The sequence below is a fragment of the Carassius gibelio genome, chromosome A13 (genome assembly GCF_023724105.1).
Source record: "Carassius gibelio isolate Cgi1373 ecotype wild population from Czech Republic chromosome A13, carGib1.2-hapl.c, whole genome shotgun sequence".
Lineage (NCBI taxonomy): Eukaryota > Metazoa > Chordata > Actinopteri > Cypriniformes > Cyprinidae > Carassius > Carassius gibelio.
The window spans coordinates 19,152,353-19,176,323 of record NC_068383.1 but is presented as its reverse complement, the minus strand read 5'-3'; the positions used below and the strand labels follow the sequence as shown (position 1 = coordinate 19,176,323).

Genomic DNA, 23,971 nt, shown 5'->3' with positions numbered 1-23,971 from the left:
CTCTCATGATTCTGAAGAAAAAACATTAGACAACTAAACAAAATCACATGTAATTTATGAATGATGATTCAATGACTCACTAAAGATGTACTTGTTTCATTACTGGATGAATCAACGTTCTTGAACGAATCTCTTGTATGATTCAAAGAAAAATACATTTTAACAGTTCCTTTTTGCCACCTACTGGCGTTACAATGTAATCAATAAATCTTTATTTAAAGTGACAAATTACTTTCAAAAGCTGATTTACCTTATTTTTATCGATACCATACACATTGTACACACAGTTTATATCTGAACTATAAACTTTTATCCCAGTACTTATTTTATTTGGATGTTTGTAACAAATAATGATACTGTGTGGCTAAAAGACTGTGAAGCTTTTTCATTCATGACAGACGACAGCTTCTCTCTTTAGGTCAATGGCAGCGCAAACGCAAAATTAAATGTTCAAATCACACTGGTGTGATCGTACGCTGCACAGATGAACCAAGTGATCACATCAAAGTTTGAGGAATGAAACAGACGAATCAATAGCCTCTTTCACACAGTAATACCAGTAAAGTTCCGTAAAATTACCAGAACGACTTTACAGGTAAATTCAAAAATGCGCTGTTCACACAGTCAACGACATTCCGTCTTTTTTCCAGAAAAGCACCATTCAGACATCCATTCCAAAATACCGGTAAATTCTGTGACGTAATTAATCTCTAAACAGCTGCGCTTGTATTTTTAAACACGGAGGGTAATACGTGTTCAGTATTTCTGTTTATGGTTTAATTTTTTTAAAAAATGTATTATTCATGTAACTGCTTTTGTTACAGAGACATCGTAATAGATGACTGTTTTGAATAATTATACTCCCCATTAATAAAACACCCGATGCTGTCTGGAGCTGACCAATTTAGTGAAAATCGGATTGAAAGGATTAATAGCACAATGAAGTTGCGATTGTAAATTGCAGTCTGTAAGACCAACATTGCAGAAAAGGTGCATTCACAAATGTAGCCTGATCCAAATTCATATCAAATAATCTATCAGCGCAGATAAACATGTTGTGCGTATAAATTGAGTTCAAAATATGTCCCAAAGCACCGGAAAAATTACCATGAATGTGACAGAGGGAAATAGTAAAAATATTTTTGAATTATTTACTAATAGACTAGTGTTTTCTGAGTCTGTGCCCCTAGGATGAAGTTGCCTGACTCCTCATTAGATGCGCCTCCTAAACGGAGTAGTAATTAAGTAGTAATTAAAAGCTTTCTCTTTATCATGTCTGTGAGGCATGTATTCGCTGTGTTTCGGTATATTTTTGTAAGCTCTCCTGTTCAAGACGAGACGGCAGAAAGCATGTTTGTTTTCTTTATTTTATATTTCTTTATTTTATATTTCTTTGTTATATCATGATCGCGCTGGCACCTATGTCCCAAAAAAGCGTGCTTTATCTTGTGTTCTCCGCACAAAATATACATATAGCGCGCATCTGGGTTCAACGTTAAAACATCGTTATGCTTGAACTGTTTTATATCTTTAGATTTTATTTTAGACAATTCATGATGATTTGAGAAGGCTAAACATAGGCTATGTAAACTCTCTCTCTGTGCTGGCCGCTTAAAAAAAAAAAAACTTAGCCTTTATGCCTGTTTAACGATCAAAAACTGCTCCAAACAGTAGTATGAGCTGTTTTGGGAGAATTGGAAAAAAAGACGTGCTGAACATCCTCAAGTGAGTTGCGGGGCAAACCGAAAGTTGAAGCCGAATGTCAAGCACTCTTCTTCACTGCTCCGACTTCTCGTTTGTGCCCTATCTGTTTTTCCCTATGTAAAAACTAAAATTAAAATTAAGTTGTAAAATTAAGTTGTAAAACTTAAAGTTATTATTTTTATTATTTATTGTGTTCGGCATGGTGGGCAGCGTGTGATTTCATGCCGTGCCGCGGGTTGAGATCCACGTAGAGCTAGGCCTACAAGATTTGTGGAGTAGCAGAACCCCCAAATAGACTGACAAAAGTCATAATGGGAACAAGAAATACTCCCACTACTACTTCGTTTGTGATGGTCGTTTATTTTTTAGATATTAAGACACAATGTTTTCAGTTTATTGATGACCTGACTTTGTCGGCGACAGTTAACAGTTATTTTATCATATGTTACTGCATCACTAACAGTTTCTCTCAGATGACGACAAATTAGGCTACTTCATCCTACCGGATAATAGGAAGCGCCTTAATTTCACTGTCGCTTCAGTTGGATGGATGACATTTATTTTATTTTCTTAAACATTGGGTGAATGCTTGATGATTGGAAGACGTCTTACGTCACCGCGTTCTGAACTCTTACGTGCTCCTACCGGTAATTTTCCTTCTGCGTTCACACACAGCAGAATTCCGAATTTACTGGTAATGTTACAACTTCTCATACCGTTAAATTTCCTGAACGAATTTACCGGTATTTTTTAAAAGATCCTGTTCACACATGACCTCTTTATGGAAATTTACCAGTAATTTTCCGGAAACGTCTGTATGTGTGAAAGGGCTTACTGTAATCTAAGAATAGAATCACGTTGTTGTTTGAATCATATTCACAATCTTTAAGGATCTATTAAAGTAAAGTGCTTTGTCATATTGGTGGTGACACCTCTCCTGAAACATGTTTAGCGATCACAGATATCGTACTTCGCTTGTATACGGCTTCTGTCCGCAAATGTAGCCAAACTTTGGAGTGTTTAGATCCTCCCAGCTAAAAAAAAAAGCGTGCATAGGAATCTATAGGCCGAATGAAAATGTTAATTTGATAGCAAGTATCCGATTCCTGATCTCAAGCATCCGATTCCGTTATAGGAATACATTTTCGAATCCCAACCCTTGATCAGATCGTATTAAGCTGCTAAACTCTGGGATAATTTTTCAGTCTAATGATCCAGTAAGTGAATGCATTCAAACAATCTGTCCAAAACAGCACTAATCTAAAGGAAACCAGGCGGATTACATCAGAGATTGCAGAGAGAACAGAGACTCACGTTGCATTTTCAGTTAATTATTCCAGTGTGTTTCACTTTAAAACACGAGCTCTGTCATATTCTGTGATTGTTTTTTAAGAGCATGAGCCCTCACATGTCATGCTGTGTGAAGTACAGACTGAACAGGATGTCAACACATCCCACCGCTGTATGGCCAGATGAGATGCAACTCGCTAGTACAGTTTTGATGGATGAAAACTGCAATCAAGATAAAGACGATAGCGGTAGCGTACAGGAGTCGTACAGTATTCATGTGTAAGTCCATTATTTTAATGCATGTATGACTGCTCTTGACGCACTGATCGCACATTGTATTTATGCAAGGCACAGAGATTTCCATACATTCATGTTGTTTCCACACACATTCACGATGTTGTTTTGATTTGTCATGTGTACGTTGCTGTGTTTAGTTATTCTGAATGGATCTGTGTAGTGTGTACTGTGGTAGATATTTACAGTCAGCAGCCGCTTGGTTCAGGAGTTTTTGGCATCTAAATGTAGTCCTGTTCGGTATCGCAACTTCACTTCTCTAAAATGTAAAAAAGCTATTTGCTGTTGCACTGTACACATACTATACAAATCAGATTTTTTTTTTCTTTCATATGTTCTTAAACGGGATCCTTATATCATTTGGTTCATTTGTGTCCTATTGGAGTTTCTAAGTATCCTTTTTTGGAGAGACCGAAATGATTAATGTTAGTCGCCGTGTAAGAAAATAGAGTAGTTTTTGCTTTTGGGATGAAATATGACTAGGGTTTTTTTTCTTGACAGTTTCAGCTGTGTGTTTTCTGTTCAAAACAAGATTCAGACTTTCATGAATTCTCTGAAATACAGCTCTTTAAGCCAGCCCAACCTAAAGCAACAAAGGTAAACATGATAGGCAGGCATGGATGAGGTCTGGCAATGAGAAAAGGTTGAGAGATTTGCTCTAGCTAGAGGGCTTGTCTGGAGAAAGCAGCTAGTTCATGCCTCAAAAGCTCTGATCAATACTGGCTTGATTTGCCACATGATTTGTTTTTTCCCCAGCCAAGCAAAATATAATCTTGATATTTTGTTGAATTGCCCATAGTATTCTGTGCTATAGGTCTTTCATATGACCAAAGCTGTTGATTGTACTGTATTTCACTCTGAAAAATAACCATTAGCCATTATGCAGTTTGATGGCTGTCCGTTCAGTGGGGTTAACCTCCACAGTTTCACTTTTAAGAGGACAAAGCACTGCTAAAGAACAAGGCCCTCATGAGATTACTACAATCAAATATTATGAATTGAAAGCGGCAGTATTCATTAATGAAGTCTTCAAACGGCTCACCTGATAAGGGCCTATCATTCTTTGTACTCCAACTTATGAAGTTGAAGAGGAAATTGAATTCTGGAGGACATACATTTTGACTGAAGAAAGAGATTATAGCAGCAGCCTAATTCAAGCCTGGTGAAATTAATTTCAGTGACATTTATTCTACATAGAGCAAGTGTGCGTGAGGCACACAGTGGCTCTGGGCTCCGGAGATAAGGGGAAGTCATTTGAGTTTGGGTGCTCCAGCAGTTTACAAAGCCTTAATCTCCTTGGAACAACTCATGGTCTATCATAAGGAGACTTACACGGCGACTAACAGCCATTCACAGCTTGAATTTCCCCTGCTGTTTGTGTCAGCACGAGGAATGGCTCTGGCGCTTCACTGTAAAATACTATTCATGCAAGTACGTGTCAGTGTGGTGCTGCTGACTGTATTGAGTGGAGAACGAGTGTCGCTGGGTGTGGGGTCACAACATAAAGATGCCACGCACTAATTAACCACTGCAGCATCTTAAAATGACTGATTATTCATTATGATTTAATAACCATTTGTGTCAAGGTCGTTAAGCGTGATTTGAAAAGAATAAAGTAATACAGGACGGACATTTTCTGAGGCTGACTGGCTCTAGTCGTCATTAGCAAGCGCTTTCTAATTAAAAAGAAAAGCTGATAAGTCATTCAGACCTCAGTAAAATGTGAAAAGTTTGCTGATTTCGGTAATGATCCCATTAAGAAGGCTGATGGGAAAGCTGCTCATTTCAAACTGAATCCGAGTGACATGATTCAATAACAATGTGGTGTTAAATTAATCACTGCAGGAAGAATCGCTGCACTTTTTTAATCGCTTTGACATTGGAGGTCGGCCCGAGTTAACGAGGGTCTAAATTAGTGCTCAGTAAATATTAATTAGCAATCCAAAACACCAAGAGTAGAAAAAGAGTGTGGGAAACACTATAAGGTCATTAAAACAAACCACGTGAGTGGCTGCTGACTGTCTGAGGGAGCATTACAAAATTAATATTTCAAATGGTGGTGGCAGAAAACAAAAACAGATCTAAACAGATATGTGCATTGTCTGGTAATATTTAGATAAAATATTAAAATTAAAAAATATATATTTTTTTTAAGTGGGGTAAAAAAGTATGTGTCTTTCAAATAAAAATTACAGCTATGTCTCAGCAATTCAAACTCTTTTTTTTTATTATTATGTTTCACAAAAGTGTTAAATCTCCCATGTAAAATAAATAAATACATAACTAAATAACTTTAAACTTATTCAAGTCATCTTCCATATATTTATTTTTAAATAGAAGAATATTTGTTTTGAAAATGTTTTATTTTTATTTTTGTTATTACATATTTGATATGACATCTTGTATCTGAGGCTAGCAAAATGTGTTTTGTGTAATGTGTACCTTACCGCAGTGTGTCAGCAACACTGAGACAAAGCAAAACATCAGGGGGTTTCTTTCAAACAAATTGATATCTCGGAACATGTTTTATAGATAGTTTAACAGATTCATCAAAAATATTCAAAAAAAACCTTCATGTCAAAAGAATCAGCATAGGCACAACTATTAGCAAGACAATGGAAATCTTTGATTTGAGGAAGTAGATTTAGTACATTACTAACTTCAGTGGTCAGTTGGACAGATGGGTCACATGGCTGCGTGTTGATGCTAAATGTAATGATGACGGATGTGATAGACCTCATGCATCAGTGAGCAGTGTGGCTCCTTGCTAAATGTCATTTAGAATTAACATCAAACAGCATATGGACAGCAAACTGTGGAAATGAATGGATGTCAACATATCACAGTGCTCATTTCACTCAGAGAGACAACAAAAAAAGCTTATCAATACTAATAAACATTTCTAAATGCATTTCACCTGTATAAATGTATTTACTTTTCGCATCAATTTTCGACACTTTTAAAACACAATTATATAATTATAACTTTAGTCAATTTTACATATTTCTGTGACGTGTCAAGTGTGGATTTACGCTGACTACACCTCTCGAATGAACTCACTTTTTCTTTAACTTACATCACAGGGAAAAACAACCATTTTGGATGTAAGCAATACACCATACATACACTAGCTCTCCCATCAGCTGCTCTGCTAGGTCAACAAACAGCCTGATCTTTCCCGAAGCCAACCGTCAATTACCACACAGACACATGGCCTTCTTGCTGTCTTAAATAAAGCGCCTGACACTCCCTGGAGTGACACATATCAATACCAATCTGACAGGCCCTGTTGCCACCTCAGCCACAGAAGAGACGAGCACCTGCCTCACCGTGGGACATGTGTCTGCTCACCACTTCCCCCTGAAGAGAACACACACACACAACCTCACTTCTCTTCCTGTGTTTGAGTGCCTAGTGCTATTTTCCAGAGCCCATTATTATATTCATTTCAGCATGGCGTCTGAGGCCTGTTGGTCTGGTACCTGAGGCTGCAGACCCTGCTTTGTACAGTGATTTGTCACGACATCCTGACAGAGAGCAGGGAGAGGGGGCATGAAAGAGAAAGAACAAGGGCTGAGTGGAGATGCTGCTGGGTGCCCCTCTCGCCCCACAGCTCGCGTCCCAGAGCCTGGTGTCACAATGACGGTGAGGGGCGTCAGTCAGACCAGAGCTTCATCTGACTGGAGAGGATCAATCTCCCACCTTAACGAGAGCGGACATGGTAAAATATCCTTTAACACTGTGTGCCCCCCTCCCACCTCTTTCTGAGTATCCTACTGCCTGATGATCTTCAGTGTGGCAGATCACACGCCAGATTGCTTCCTACATTTTTTGAGAAATACACTTTTGCATGGAATGCTATGCTAAAGTGAAGGCAATTGTCCCCCTTAAAAAAAATGACTATGATGACCACAGATACGCCAAAAATAAAATTTCTACAGTAATCATAAAAATCCTTAAAACAAAAAATGAAACTGACTCCATAGTACAATAACGATCAGATATACCAATATTAAAATATAAAAATAATTAATTATAAGTAATTATTTCCACATCGAAGGTGATAACCAACAAATAGCTGATATTAATATTCTATGTACACTATTTTGTCTAAATACATACAAATAATGAATTCATTAATTCAAATGCTACAAGTAAAGGATTATTCACGTGTAGGAGTGCAATTTAATTTACATTGTCAAAATTCCATTGAGACAAAACAAAAACAGCAACATTTGTCTACAAATAATGTACTTCATTATTATTATTATTATTATTATTATTATTTTATATTATACACCAAAATAATTACGCACCAATTAAATAAGGCACAGATTTCTTCTTGTCCATTCGCAGTTGTTGCTATTTTATATAATCAGATACAATAAAGTAATAAAACCCATATTTATTTGTAGAGGCAAATAAATAAATAATTAAACCAAAGTTGAATTCTGGCACTGGTTACCATGGTTATATATTTATTTTAAAAAGAGGGATGAATATCATAAACTTTTCCAGTAATCTGATGAATTTCACGCAGATTTCAATGACCTCACAGTACTGCACAAAATTGAAAAATGAGTAATGAAGCCCATGAATGTAATGATAGGGATTGCGATGGCTCTAATAGTATTAAACTGACAGCGGAGGCTAAATCCAACGCAGCGGCTTTGAGTCGCACTCGCGCCAGACAGAAGCCTACAGACAGAGACCTTACACTTGAGAAGAAAGAGGAAATAATATCCTGGGGAATTCTAATGGATGATCTCATGAGGTTTGGATATATGAAGGCAGGCCGGTGATGAGGAGACCCTATTGTCCTTCTCAATGGATGGCTTTACTGTAAGTCTCCTCTCCCTAATTAATAAGACACAAACAGTTTGTGGATGCAGGAGGAACGGAGTGGAGAAGATGAGGGGTGATTAACGACATAACACTCAAGCCAAAGAGGACGTCTCCCCCCGTATTCATTCTCCCTTTCCTGACATCCTCGGACCATCGTCAGCGACCTGCACATCCCCTGACAGGTGGAATAATAACGGTCATACATCACTGCTCCCGAAAAGTCCAATAACCTAAATCTTCACTTGCCACACAGCCAGAGACTCAATTACTTTATTGACATGTAATCTTCATAAGGGGAGAAATATTGAGCGTCTAAGGTCAGTCGGTTATGAAGACGTATTATCATATTATCTGCATGGGGGTTGTGGGGGCGAGGACCTGACAAAGCTAATTATAATCGTACATGTTACCGGGCTCCAAGCGCATTATGTGCTTGGCTGCACGAGTGAGTCTGGACAGAGGAAGGGAAGGACAGGAGGCGGCTGTCCAAATATAAGAAAGCCAGGATGTCCTTTTAAGGGCATCACAACTAATGAAGTCAGATATCATCCAATATATGCCCAGCACGCTAATCTCTCTCATTCATTCATATATCTATATTGTAAAGGCAGGGACTGCCCATTGCATGGGATATTGGAGAATAATATTTGCTGCACCATGCACATGTCGGGGAGGGGGGAATAAAAAATAAAACCCTACCTTGAATATAGCTTAAAGTTCAGCAAATATCAGTTGTGATTTGCGCAGTGACTTGAAGAGTTGCGCTGCCCAAATGTCACTGTTAGTTAGTGATTCTGGAAGCCGAGCTTGTGGCTCTCCACCCCTTCTTTCTCATCCCCAAGGTTATCTTAATATCAGCCGAGCCTCTGCACTTGTCATCATCACCAGATATTATGTCGTATTCATGAAAATGTATGTGATATTTGGGATTGTATTCCAGCTGAAAGCATTCCTCAGACTGCTATTTCTACAAGACTGGATTTAATATCCCAACAGTAGCAGTTCCAGTTTTCTAGGGGAAAATCTATGACTTCTTTAAGGCATAAACACAAAGTATCGCCCTCAGTCACAACATGAACGGGGCAGCCGGGTCACTGGATATGAACACGCCTTTGCTCGCTTCCTTGCTGAGGGAGGAATTGCACTTCAGGATATGTGTATTCATTCCGATGCGTTTTATTTCATGCCATTTTTGTCTTTTATTTGCTACTTGAGAACAAACCATGTTCGCTTGTATCTCAGGCTATGCTGAATGGTAAAATAGTTTGCTGGAGGTGGTACAATTTCAAGCTGCTCCCAGGGGAGGCTGGTTAACAGAGTCTTAATGGTGTCAAGTGCAGAGGCGTATTTTAAGAGTATTTGAGAAGATCTGAGCTCTCGGAGACACACACATACACTTCTGTTCCGAGGTTTACGCAGCCTTCCAGGATCTACAAAACGTTTATCACACACAACTATCACAAATGGCTGCAAGCAGTCAGTGGAGATGTCCGTAGAGGAAATGCACAAAATAAAATAACCAAGGGCAGGCAAACTGCTCACTTGTGTAAATTAAGTTATTATTTCTTTTGGAATAGACACTGTGTAAATAATGAGCTGCTTCTTCAGGCAGTGCAAAATAAAGTAAAATAAATGAAATATCTACAACATATACAAATAATAATAATAATTATTATTATTATTCATTGTTGTTGCTATTATTATTCGCAGCAAGGACAAATTAAACTGGTCAATAGTGATAGCAAAGACTTTTACATTGTTACAAAATATTCAAATAAAATATTACTTCATCAAAGAATCAAAAAAATATTAAGCAGTATAACTGTTTTCAATATTGATAATAATACGAATTGTTTTTTGAGAAGCAACTCACGACTGGAGTAATGGCATTTTTCTTTGTAATATACATTTTAATATCTTACAATATTACTATTTTACTGTGTGATGAAATTGATTTTGTTTTGATTTGTTTTTAAACATACATTAAGCCTTGGTTTTCTCATAAGATTACATACTCCTGAACATACAAAACATAAATGTTATATTTATGTTATATTTATATATATATATATATGTATATGTATGTATGATCAATGTTTGATCAAAACACTTGAACATCGAATTTGCTTATTTTTGCTCTAATGCCGACAAATACATACGAAATATGTCAAAATATCCACCTTGGAAATTATGCTCAAAAAAAAGTCTGTTATTTCTTAAGTGAAAGTAAACAGTTGAGGAAAGAAATGGGATGTGTATTATATTGGATGCGTTCATCGTCTCTTAAAGTGACCGCGCCTAATTTAGCTACTGGCTTCTGTAATGTTAATCCAAGAAAATTAAAATCACTCACTGCTCTTGACTACTTTGTAGTTTTAACAGTCAAACCAAAAATTATTCAGACACCAGATATATTGTTTTATATGTATAGCAAAACTGTAATAATGTGAGAAATGTTGAAGGTGTCTGAATAAATATAGGTTTGATTGTAGATTTCATTTTTACATTGAAGACTATCCAGTGCTTTTTTACATTTAATTATTTAGTTTCTGTACCTTGACACCTAAAAACTTGAAAAAAACTTAGACATTGTGTAAATAGCACAAATAAATAAAAATAAACTAACATACAGATTAGACAACCTTCACCGGGTCCCGCTTGTGCAATGTGGAATTAGTTTACAGCTTTTTCAAGCAGTTTGTGATGCATTTTGGAAACAGGAGATGTACATTTCTAATGCACCATCTAGCTTAATAAACCCCTTCTCAAAGACTTACTGTTTGTCAATTTTATTTGGGTAACACACATATTCTGAATGCCGTCGACAAAATTCGAATGAGCCATTTTAATCTAGATTAGAAATAATTAATTTAATTAATTACTACAATTTCAGTAGCCCATGTCAAGGCCAAACTTTAAAAGCATCTCTCTGCAGTTATTTTCAAAATTCACAACTGTGTAACAGTTAGGAACAACATAACTATATTTGAAACGGATATCTAATGCCGCAAATTAGCAGATGCTAAAGTGCGGCTTACAACAGAAAGTGAAGCTGCTAAATCCTTTGGGCAAATCCATTTTGTTCACTAAATAACAGTTCAATAAATTACTTTGAGAGATCAGAGGATCCATCAAACCGAGTGCGACAGCAGCAGAACTTGATCCTGACATCTTACATTGGCTAGGTGACCTGAAGTTGAGTGGTTAAACCAGCAGCGGGATTGAAGAGGCATGACTTCTTAGGGATATTAGGAAAGTACTCATTCAAATGACAGCAATCTGGAATTCATTTCAGTGTGTGACCTCTATGACTCCGTCAACTCAACGGTCTTACAGCGACACAACATGTCAGGAATGATCACCCAATCACATTATGACAGTAAAACAATGTGTCCGCTTACATTAATATGATGCGGAAACCTGTTCTTTCTCGTTCAAGTTCATCACCAAATCATTTTGACAGATTAAAAAGTTGCCCGAGATGCAAAGCCTTGTTTGACCTAGTTATCTGTTTATTTTCAGAACCATTTCGACCGACCCTACAATTATTCAAGCTGAAACGTTAAATATCCTTAAGGAGTGAACGGCACAGCTCAAAGTACCTGACCTCAGCTAACTTTGATAAATTATGACATTAAGTTCAAGTGCCTGCTCAAATTTGGCCAAAAGTCCTGCTCCACTTTGAAGCGAGCCATCAACCACAGTAAATGTCCAATTCTCGTCAACTTGCGCTCGGAGTCTCTGACAGAGGTGATCTGCCCTCTTTGAGGCTGCTGCGTGGCAGTGAACGCTAACTGTCTGTTTCCCAGCATTCACGTGGAATAAACGATGTGCTAGGTCATTAACTTGAGCTACGCTGATCCTCTCTGTGTTCAGATATCAGAGAAGGCGGGTGTGTCTCGTGATGCTGTACTGAGGTACAGTTGACAACAATTCACCGTGGAGCAAGAACACAGTTTTGACAACAGTCCAGTGGAGCTTGCTGTATCTGACAGATGAGTTTAGACCCTGCCACCACAATGATTTCATCCCAAGAAAATCTGTGGATCGAACGGGGGAACGGAGGTCACGGGTTACTGTGAGTCAGTCATCGTCTCGAATTGCTTATTAAATCATCATTGTGCTTTGCTCTTTATCCTAAAGGGTCAATGGCAATAATCTTTTGTATCATTTTCAAGAAAAGTTTAATGACACCACACACAGACACAGAAATTTTATTTTACATGTTGAAAGAAGTGTCTTATGCTCACCACGCATCATTTATTTGATCAAAAATACAGCAAAAACACTAATATTGTGAAATAATATTAAAATTTAAAATAGCTAATTGAATATTTAAAAATGTTAAAAATGTTTTAAAAATTTATTCCTGTGATACAAAGTTGAATTTTCAGCAACATTAATCCAGACTTCAGTGATCTTTCAGAAATCAGTCTAATGTGCCGATTTGCTGCTCAAGAAATATTTCTTTTTACTATTAATGTTGAAAACAGTTGTGCTTTTTAATAAAGTAAGCTTTTGTATATGTATATCTCACATTTTGGGGGGTTGCACAAACGTGACTTTTTACAATCTGAAGTCGAGAGTCCCCCCCATCCCAAAAAAAATTAATTTTGACATGCTCTTGCTCATCATAGTAGTAGTATATCCATGCGATTGTATATAAAAATTGTAGTTTTTTTAAACTGCAGTTTTTTTGCTCTTTCATAACATGTTTTCATCTATCACTGGTGATTAATAAGCCTGAAAAACATACGATACATAATTAAAATAAAATAAATGCAAGCTGTCAACGAATTAATTGCTATCATTTGTAAATTGATTGTATATTAAATTACGCTAACAAACACAAATGCTGCCAAAAAAAAGGCCTCGCTATGAATAATAATGAATATGAAATATTTCCAGCATGTATCTTCCACGGTTCTGAATTATAACTCTTTGGTGTGTTTTTCTCTTCCTACAAGCAGCATTTGTCTTCATAAACGATTCCATTGGCCTGTCACATGATCATTATAATGCAATCAGGGCTCATTGCGCACAGATCAGTTTCGCCATCAAAAAGACAAGTTGCTCAACATCTGCCAGGACTCTGTGTCTCAGCATCTGAGAGGGTTGAGGAACCCCCCGACATGAACACAGCAACCATATCAACCTAAGCAAGAGAAGGGAAATTTGAGGACCCCGCATCGATCCCGCCATAAAAATATCCAAACCATATGGCTTGCCTCTTCCCTCATAAATTACAATAATAAAGTCCTGGGGTTCGAGACAGTGAAAGCCACGCTAACCTGCTCTAAACTCTTGGCAGGACTAAAAGCACACAGGAAATACTATCCTGCATCTCAGATGTCCCAAACTCAAGTCACAAATCACGCACAAATATGAATAATGCTTAGACTGCATTAGCAATCACTTTTAAAGCTGATTAGAACGCAGGCATGGGGTATCCATTTGTGTGATATATTTGCTGTCAGTCTCCTGAGATGATCCAGCACGACTGGGAAGCAGACCAAAGCCCTGAATACCGCAGCTATGTTATTGCGAATGGGCTGGACAGGCTGACTGGAATTCATGTCCTTGTCCATCATGCTGATATATTCTCCATCCTGAGGTATCACTTAACACTCACCAGTGTTTCTTTTGTGTATATATTAATACATTATCCAGGAGGGACTGCTTCATCACAGGTGCTGTAATTTTATGAGGCAAAGCTGTACTGATTAAAGTCTCTAAAGCAATGACATAGCGGCTTTAGCAGTGTATTAACTGCTGCTGCTGGGCTAATGTTAAAAGATTTGGGTTGCAAAGACCATACTTGTTGACACAGAAATCAGAGTTGCATGTACATTCTATTATAATAACAATTAATGATGCATATTTACATGCAAGTAACCCTAGGCCTAGCCCAAATCCGTACCCTAACCATATAGTAAGCACATGTAGCTAATTAATATTACTCAGTACTTAAATGTATAATTACACTGTAACAAGGACATTTTTTATCATGACAATTTCAATTGAATTGAGAAATCCAGTTGCTACATAACCTTCCTTTGGAATTGGATTCAAATATTCAGAATGTGTGTGTGTTTTTTTAAATGAAGTTCCAGCTCACTTGAGTAAAACATTGAGTGTTTGTTTGCTTAATTTCATTGCGGATTCATTAGCAAACAAGACACAGGTCGAGCCTGGATTTGCAGAGAGACTGAGATTAAAAAGCTATTTCTTTATTGGATCCAACAGGAATGGTGCAACACATTTATGAGTAAAAATATTTTTTGTCACTATAGGTTTGTAAGAGATTGCTTGATATGTCCTGATTATGTGTTTGTGTCTAAAGTCGCAGAAGGCTCCAACTATGAAGGATGTAACTTGTCAAACAGACACAAAGAAAGTTAGTTTACTATGCACAACTATTATCCAATCATAGCAGTGGCCATTTACTTCCAAGTGTTCAATGCGGCACGCTCATAAAAACAGAGCATTTCTTGAGCTGGCTTCAAAACCATGGTAGAAAATAGCCTAATACTTATTGATTTTGATGTTTTGAACATAAAACCACACAAATGTCATAAGTGGACATCAGACAATAGAATAAAATCATTTTGAAAAAGCCAATTCATGACCCCTTTAGAATTTTCTTTTTTCATATATTTAAAAAGTAATTTATTCCTGTGATGGCAAAGCTTCATTTTCAGCAACCATTACTTCAGTCTCACATACGCCAGTACCACATGATCCTTCGGAAATCATTGCAATATGATGATTTGATGCTCAAGTAACCCTTCTTATTCTTATCAATGTTGATAATACATACTTACACATACTGATACATTTGTACATGGGTTTTTTTTTAATGGAAAAAATGGAATCTGGTCACTAGTACATGCTAGCTTTTGAAACATCGACTTTGTTTCCAGACGGACTGATAAAAGAATACGAGTGCCTTCACTCACAAAAGTTTTGTAAAACCAGCCAGTCAGATTTGACATGAGACTAGGGTTGGAGGGACTTCTTATGAGGCCTATTTAATTCATAAACACTACAGCAGACTTTTGAGAGCATTTTTCTTTGAGCATCCCAAGGAGCACAGCTACCATTAGATATTAACATGCCTTATTAATTTGAATCATTAAAAATAAATGATCTCTTGCTTTCATATTCCAATGACTGCACCAAAGTACAAACAAATATGTTAAATGATATTAAAATAAACAACACCATCTCAACAGCGTCATGTTGAAACACTTCACCACATTTCAGCTGCGCCTTCGGAGACTCATTCCACTACATCAAACGGCAAACTATAAGAGGAGAAAAGAAAGAAAGACAAAGGAAAAAAAAAAACAATGGTGTTGATGACACGTCCTCAAATTCAACACAAACAGAATTATTCAACGAATGCAGTGCCATCTCATATGGAGATAATGACACTGAAGACAGAGAAGCCATCTCAGAACAGTTCGGGATGCCAAGCCCGAGTTCAGCAGTTGAAACTGTCAGGGAAGTCTGCCCTGGTGTTTTAATCTACCCTGCTCAGAGGAAAGAAAGGAAGAAAGAGAGGGGGATGCGTTCCAGACTCGGTGATAAACATGACTCTGACTGCCTCATGGAAGAATCCGATCCCATCTCTGTGTTCTTTTCTCTCTTGCACTGATAGACGGTGAAGAATGGCTGGAACGTTCTGGCTCTTTCTCTGTCTTCCTCCATTAATCTCCATCTCCAGACTAATGGATATTCATGCCCCTGTGCCAAAGAAGTCCTGGGAGGCCCACCACAACCTCTTGAGAGAAATCATATCATATCTTCTCTCTCCGACAAAGGAAACAAAAGCAGTCCTCACAAAAAGAGGCCCAAAAAACAGCCCCTATACAGCCCTACAGGCCTGTAGAAGTCAACTTAAGGCAGTGGTCTCCCACAGATGGATTGAAAGCCATTAAAAGCAATTAATCAGTGCTGTAGAAGACAGGGATATCCAAAGCAGATGTATGGGAGTTACATCAAATGACTAACATGAATCAATATCATACTGACGACCTTTCCATCCATTATGTTCTGGCACCAGATCTGAGGAGAGCCGAGGTGTAAATCTGAAAGTCAATATAAACTTGCGCGATGGCCATTCATGTTTTATAGGAGCTCATTATTTAACTGTGCCTGAAATTATAGGTGTGTTTTATAAAGGGGATTTAAATGGCCGCAAAACAACCCAAACTCATCATACAGAGATCCTAAACACCTCATCAGGACTGGAAAACCCTTTGGATCATAACAGTGTCACGCTGCAAAAAATATCTGTAAGACAGTTCTCCCTCATCCAGATCAATTGAAAACATATGTCAGCCATTTGGCCAAAAAACGATGCAAGGGAATAAACACACGGCATTTTCTTCAGGATTTCATGTTCAGTACTTTCTTATGAAGGCACGGACATAACCCTGTGGTCGACAAATTTATGATTTGTTGAAAATAAAATAGATTTATTATTGGCTCTGATCCAAAATGCACTGTGCGGTCTAAATAGACAACACATTTCAGAGCATCATGAGCATTCATCTAGTGTAAATGTATGCTGTCTTAAATATCAATTGTACTGTATAATTATTAGGGATGAGTAAACACTAAAATTCTGTCTAATACTAAAACAATTGAATTATTTTCCTGTTATGATTGATAACTGATAAATTATACCCTTTGTCTACCTCTAGAAACTACAATAAGTGATTAAGCACAACATTATAATGTAGTGTACATATGAAAACAAAAATGTTAATCTAACAGCAGTTATTAGTGTTCTTACAAAGTAACTTTATGTGTATGTTAGATGACGGCAAAGGTAAATGTAATAATATGGGAAATGAGCATGTACAGTTAAATGTCCAATATAAGCCAGCCAATAAACAATATGTTATTGATATATCATGCGTCCCTAATTATTTCAATATTGTAAATAGTGCAACTATATTCTTGCATTTTTTTAGGATTTACAGTAGACCACTTGTGTGCATACATTCGCAGTGCTTACCAAATAACCAATCTCCTAAAAATACCAATAATTCTGGATTCCAAAATCCCCATAATAATGTCAGCATAATGCCTGACAGGGCCAAAGTTTGGAGCTGGTTTGAGAATAACACTCATCGAGATGAAACATTACCATTACAATCATCACAAAAGAAACTTTAGAATCTCATTGAGCACGTACAAGCACTTTTCCAATATCAAATGTTAAAGGTGCATTCTAAGATTGACACACTGCTTGGAAGAGAGAATGACAGCTCAACAAGCTTACCATGAAGTTTGGCCTGCAGGATTCAGTTATATGCAGTATGCACACATGCAAACTCATGCTTATGAAACAGCAGAGAGGAACAACTGCTCGACAGGCCATAATTAAGAGGCAACTCTGCCAAAGGCAAAGCTTGGGGCTATTGCATATCTATTGGGCTGTAAAAAGAGACAAGCAATAGCATATCAACAACACCAATCAAATTTATCTCAATTACACAGGACAGCTGGCATAAATATCTCTGTCTAGGGCTGTATGTTAAACATGGCATTTTAGCTAAACAATGTGGGTACAGATCCAGACTTTGGTAATTGAGTGATGCACGCTATCCAGATGTAAGTTAATGGAGGGTAGGCAGACAAACAGCAGGTGTAATTCTCACTCTGTCCTGCTGAGCTCTAAAAGTCAGTGCTTAGCACCCACTGCTCCATCATCTGGCCTCTGTGACAGCACATTTGTCATCATTTTCACATTTTGGGAAAGAAATGTACTGTTTTAATGGTGCCCTCTGAACGTATCCAGATGTTTGTTTATTTGTTGTACCACGACTGTAAAGTCATTTATTCTTCATATGCAGTCCTGTTTAGGGGTTACAAATCAGCGGCAGCATAATCATGGCAAACTGTAGGTGGAAAAAAAAGTGCATGGTCCTTGGGGGGTCTTCAGTTAAGATTTCTCTTTGAAGGCTGCCTGCCTCAAGGGTTTAGTTGTGTGCCATTTAAAATACAGTCAACTCAGCTGGAGCAGGGCCCAGAATAGGACCATTTAAAGGCAGCGTGCACACAGCTGATGGAGGAGTATGGTTTCACCCTCAACAGCTTCTGGTTCGCTTACCATGGTGAAGATGAATGATGGGAACTCAAAAGTGCTGGTTGCTGCTTTCTATGTCCAGAGATGTATATGAGGATTTGTATATTTTACATTGCAATCATGTATGAAGTTCCAGGGCAGTTGTGTGACCTGTCATGATGATTGTTATTAATATGGCAATCTAGAATGTGACAGCATTGAGAGTGGTGGCTCCACTTTCAGCATATAATAGAGTTGCAAGATTAAGGTTTAAAAAAAATAAAAATAAAAATAAAAATGCTATCTAAAATTATAATGGAAAAAAAGTAACTGGCACATATTGCATTCCCAAATACTCATTAAATCTACCAAAACTGAAGCAGTTTCAAAGATGAGTTTGTGTGTAGCAGAATTGACTGCAAACTGAGCTTGTCCGAGATTAACCGCAGCAGATCATGAGCTGCTCATGTGAACAGTACCGCACTTCACTCTGAAACACACAGCACATCAAAGCCTTCGCCATTGGATAGTTCCACTAATCCATAGGGCATACTTTTATATCGATTAATCATAAAGCTACTGTATGATTACTTTACATTTTATCATACAAATTTTACTCCTTGGAGCTTGACAGAACCAACATTTTCTGTAAATGCAATTGTAGCAGGAAGATTTTCTTTGGAAAAACAAATAGCATAGAGGTTTAGAACGACAAGAGGATGAATATATCATTTTGGGGTGAACTGTTCCTTTAAGACGACATCTGTCTCTTGAAAGAAACACTGGGGCGAGGTTCAGGCGACAGACCGGTTTAAAGCTGGTGGGAGCTGACAGCAGTGTAACTCCCTGTGGCCACGCTCTCCCCCTCCGTCTCCAGACTCTCATGGCTCTCCATGTCACACCAGGCCTACCTCTCCTTTCTTAGCTTCTTCTGTTCCCTCTTCCATTTCTCTCCTCTGAGCCTCTCCTGTCTGCTCACTGTTTGTCCACTTCCCAATTTCCCCCCAAAGTAGGAGACAAGGGTCTTACAACCCAAAGTCAAGACCTCCAGTGGAATGCATGTAGCCGGTCCTCCCTCTTCCCTCCACAGACCTTCTTTCTGCTGTAATTACCCATGGCACCTTGGCTCTGTGGGGCCTGGCACAGGTGACATCAATTGTAAAAATATAGAGAAAAGGTAGAGTGGGCCCCTGTTTGAGACAGCCTGCTGTCATATACGCCTCTAATCCTGCCAGCCACTGCAAGGTGGCAAGTAACATATAGCAAACATGACAGGCCTAGGCTTTTACCTATGGAGGCATGCCCTGATTTCAGCCATTTTACTGCATAAAACTATTCACCTGAAATGGAAAATTCATCATTTACTCATGCTCATGTCATGCTAAACCAGTAGATTATGTATGCATGCATGTATTTATTTATCTATTTATTTATTTTTATACAATGAAAGTCATTGTTGTTTTGAATAAATGATGACAGAATTGTAATGCATGGGTCAACTACTCTTTAAGAGCAAAATACTACACTATATAAGCAGTTAATAACTGCACTGCAATGCAATTGCACAGATGCACCATGAATTAATCGGCAATCCAAATACAATGCCGACTTCCACTGACAGTGTCTTGGAGGTGAACTGCATCTTTTTGTGCCGTGGCTATTCTATTAAAGCATTTTCATGGCACAGCCAAAGGTGAGTTTTAGTAAAGAGTTACAGTCAGAGCCGATGCATTAAGCAAATAGAATAGGCAATAAGTCAAGATAAATAAAAACGGTGTGATAAGGCAGAGGAATAAAAAGAGGCGAAGGACAAAGATGAGGGCTTGTGTTATCTAACGCTGCAGTACAGCATCGTAAAAATAACAAATGGAAAATGTCAGCTCACCCAAATCTAAGAAGGAGAAAAAATATTTCATAAGTCAGCTCCGTTCACCTTTTAATGGACTATTCTCAAGCAGCATGATTTTGACAAAGCACTGGGCTTTCCTCTACATCACTTGAGAGGCGCAGGTCAGCCTTTGCTGAAATAGATCTGTCCTTGGTGGGGGGTTGAGAGGCACACAGCTGACCTCACATGAAAGTAGCACAGCCACGGCCGTGACAGAAAACAGCGCTTTGCATTGCACAGACAAAAGAGCATGATAAATGTGGCCTGCATGAAAGCCTCTTATAGACTCAAGCACATCAAAACGATCTTTTCTGCACAGCTTCTATTAGCAATCGAGTGTATGTTTGTTTAGATACCGGTCATTCAAGAATAGTCAGTCATCTAAATAACACTACCTTTGTGGTTTCGGGCATCTTTGGAACCTCGTGGCAGTGGGGTGTATGACGTAGAAGTGGATTCGGATCTCAGATCACTGGCGGCGTCCTGAAAGAACAAGAGTTTGGACAAACATGAATTCAACATACTCCGTTTACACACCTGTGAACATTTATAACGTCTCCAACTATTCATTATCCAACACAGACGGGAGAAAAGTTGGTCATTGATCTCTGTATGCAATGATCCTAATTGAGTTCAAAGAAAAGAACTCATTTGTCACAAGCAATCTAGAATGTTTTCCCAGATAGATGACACAAAAGGGAGAGAGAATGGAAAGGCACGATGGGGTGAGAGACAGCTGAAGAAAGTGGGTGAGATTTCACTGCCATGACTGATGGTCTAAATGCCATAAATTTTATCAGCGCCAAGGAGAGGAAATGTTAGGAGCAGCGTTTTTATTTTAACAGGGGTTCAGGACGAGGGCAACTTTCATTATTTTGCAGGGAGGGGAGTGAAAGGTGAGGACGGGCCCTGGCTTTGATTACCTGTCCCCTGCCTGTTTAAGAGAGGGGGCCACCAGGGGAAGGGCCCCAGTCACCATTCAGCCATGAAGAGCCCCGCGGGTCAGGCCCGGGTCAGCCTGCCACTCACTAACACACACTGCTGTGTGTTGACAATCTAACAGGTGGCATGAAATTACTGCTCTCCAAAGGCCAGACCTGAGTTTAAGTAAACTCATCTCTCACTGGCCGACCTTAAAAATACAAATATATTCACATAAAGGCCACCGCATAGACAGACAGAACAAGGGAACAGCTGGAGAGAATACAGATCGCCCGTGTGCTTCTGGTAGGTCACAAGTGTTGTTCTCTACCTCCTTTGTCTTCTTTCAAGGAAAAAAAACACAGTATATCATGATGTGTTGATATCTGATGCCTTTGTGAAAATATTTTGCTCTTCTGCAGGCAGGAATTCTCAAAGCATTTAATCATTGTGAGGGCTAAAATGACAAATAAACAGAGCAGAGGTGGCCTATTTTTATTTCATTCATTGAAAACACTCGGCTTGGTGCTGTGAATGTATTGTTCATATACCGTTCATAGGTTTGGGGTTGATACGACTTGTTTTTAATGTTTTTGATGCTCAACAAAGCTGCATTTACACTCTATTTCTTGATGGCAAAGACATTAAGCAGCCATTCTGTCTTCAGTGTCACACGATCCTTCAGAAATCATTTTAATATGCTGATTTGCTGCTCAAGAAACATAAGAAAAAGTGGTTCTTTTTTCAGGATTTTTTTAAGAATAGAAAGTTCAATGAGTAGCATTTATTGTATTGTTTTATTTTTGTTGAATAAAAGTGTCAAGTATTTATGTTAAGCAAAATTGTAATAAAAGTTGACTGAAATTGACTGAAATTTTAAATATATGCAAATATAGCAATATTTGTGAAGCCACCGCACCGCCATATTGGTTTTTCCTGGTATTACACTCTATTTAATCAATAGGAATCATACCGTTTTAATGAGAAACCATCAACTAACGAGTCAGTGTTTTTGTATCTGAAGTATCCCTGTATGTTTTTATTATACAAACATCCTATGCATTCAAATGGTTACTTGTTTAATGGTGGGAATTTCGCCTGCATATTAAAAAATGACGTTCATATACATTGCAGTAAAGCAAACAGTGAAGTTTAGAATGTAATGAGAAATCCAGTCATTATTAGTGGATAGATACCCATATTCAATGCATATTAACAATTGAATATCAAAATAAAACATTGCAAAACATTCTTCCAAAGGTTAACTATCTGTAGGTTGTTTATATTTGTCAAGCAACAGAAAATAAAGAAAACATTTTATTTAAAAAGAAATAATTTTCCCGCCGTTGTTGATATCACATGACTAATTATTGTCCTAATTACACAATACAGCTGCATCAGGTTTTCAGAGTATGTCAGCAGTTTCCTTGTTACCATTTCAATCTATTCTGGCCATTTGGCTTTAATATCCTAAAGTAGCATTATTAGTGTCAGCTTCAGTCCGCCCTGACGAATTTCCTCTGGACCTGACAGATCAGAGGCCTTCCCCACCTAACAGCCTTGTCCCAGCCACAAAGTCGCTCGTAATCCTGCTGCTTGTCTACAATTAATCTTCCCAGTTGCCACATTATTAACACCACCACCCACAGACAGGGGCTGGCTATGCCCCACCGGTCACAGAGCACCCCCCCTCCGGCCCAGCGGCCAGGCATGTCAATCACATGCCGTGCGCAATAGTCGCCTGCTGTCAACATCAGAGATACCCCCTCTCTCCTAACCATCTCACCCCTCCCGGGCCAAGTCCGCTGATCAAACACCCCCACCCTGGAAGAAGATTAATCAGAGCCCTCCCTCCACTTCCTCTCCTCCCATCCACTCCTCTCTTTCTCCTTATTCAATGAGCCATCCTCAAGATGAGAAAGGAGGCCTGCCTCATAATGGGAATCCTGGCAAAAAAAAAAAAAAAAGTTAAAGGAAAACTCAGTTTGAATGCCAGCTGTTATCTGGGCCTTTTAGGGGAGAAAAGGGCAAGAGGACGAGAGCCTTGCTTTCATCTTTATCCTTAAGATTTTACACAAACATAATCACAAGCCAAGGGGTCACCTCAGGCCCTTTGAATGTATTCAGTCTGGGAGCTTAGAGTACGGACAGGCAGTTAAGAGCTTCTGCTTTCACAAAGCACTTTGTTTTTAAAAGATATGCATCACTATCCATCAAATAAATGGCAACTTGTGTGCTCTGATCTGTCCGTCTACAACAAAGGATAGTACAGTAGCCCTAAAAACTATTTGGACAGTTAAAAATCTCTGAATGTTGCATTAATACAATATCATATATATATAAACTAAATTAACATTTTTCGGAACCATTTTTTTCAATAATTTTTAATCAACGGCCATTGAAGAGATTTGTAGTATGAAGCCAGTTAATCAAAGTTCACACAGATGACCTAGAAGAACAAAAACGGGTGTATTTCTTCACACTAACTTCAGACAAACAGAGAGTGTCTGAATGCATTTAGTCTGTTTTTAATTTATGATATAACATTTAAAACTTAATTTTTTCTTTTGGAAACTGATTTGCTTTAACGTGTTCTTGTGTGAACGTGTCTGATTTTCTATCAGCAATGAGAGAGAGAGAGAGAGAGAGAGAGCATGCAGTCTAAAGTCTAGATTAAACTATCTTAAGACTGAGCAACAAGGAGAAAGCAAGAGCCTTGACTCATCCCACTGCTCAGATGAATATCCATCAAGGCCGAAATATGGTGGCACTGATTCTGAGAAATATGGACCGTGTGGTAACTTTGTGAGGTCTTTGCGGAGTGGCAGCAGCTAACTGTGCATTCCTCTGAGATTTAAAACAACATCCAGAGACACAATCTCCAGTCTCAACACTGTTCATCTTCAGCTCTCATTCATTCTACCTTCCTTTCTTTTGTTCACTTTCTT

The 23,971-nt window shown here is 38.3% G+C and overlaps 1 protein-coding gene and 1 long non-coding RNA gene across 4 annotated transcripts in view; one reads left to right on the top strand and one right to left on the bottom strand.

The window, feature by feature from the left end:
* The window catches only part of lrmda (leucine rich melanocyte differentiation associated), a 262,778-nt gene that overhangs the window by 13,785 nt on the left and 225,022 nt on the right, over positions 1-23,971 (bottom strand). For all 3 annotated transcript variants that reach the window (XM_052613529.1, XM_052613530.1, XM_052613531.1), the window contains exon 6: positions 20,498-20,585. In XM_052613529.1, coding sequence (XP_052469489.1) covers positions 20,498-20,585 — 88 coding nt within the window. The remainder of the gene's footprint in view (positions 1-20,497; positions 20,586-23,971) is intronic.
* On the top strand, positions 10,777-15,687 carry LOC128026418 (uncharacterized). The gene is made up of 2 exons (XR_008186418.1): positions 10,777-12,211; positions 13,104-15,687. It is a non-coding gene; the product is annotated as an uncharacterized LOC128026418 (long non-coding RNA).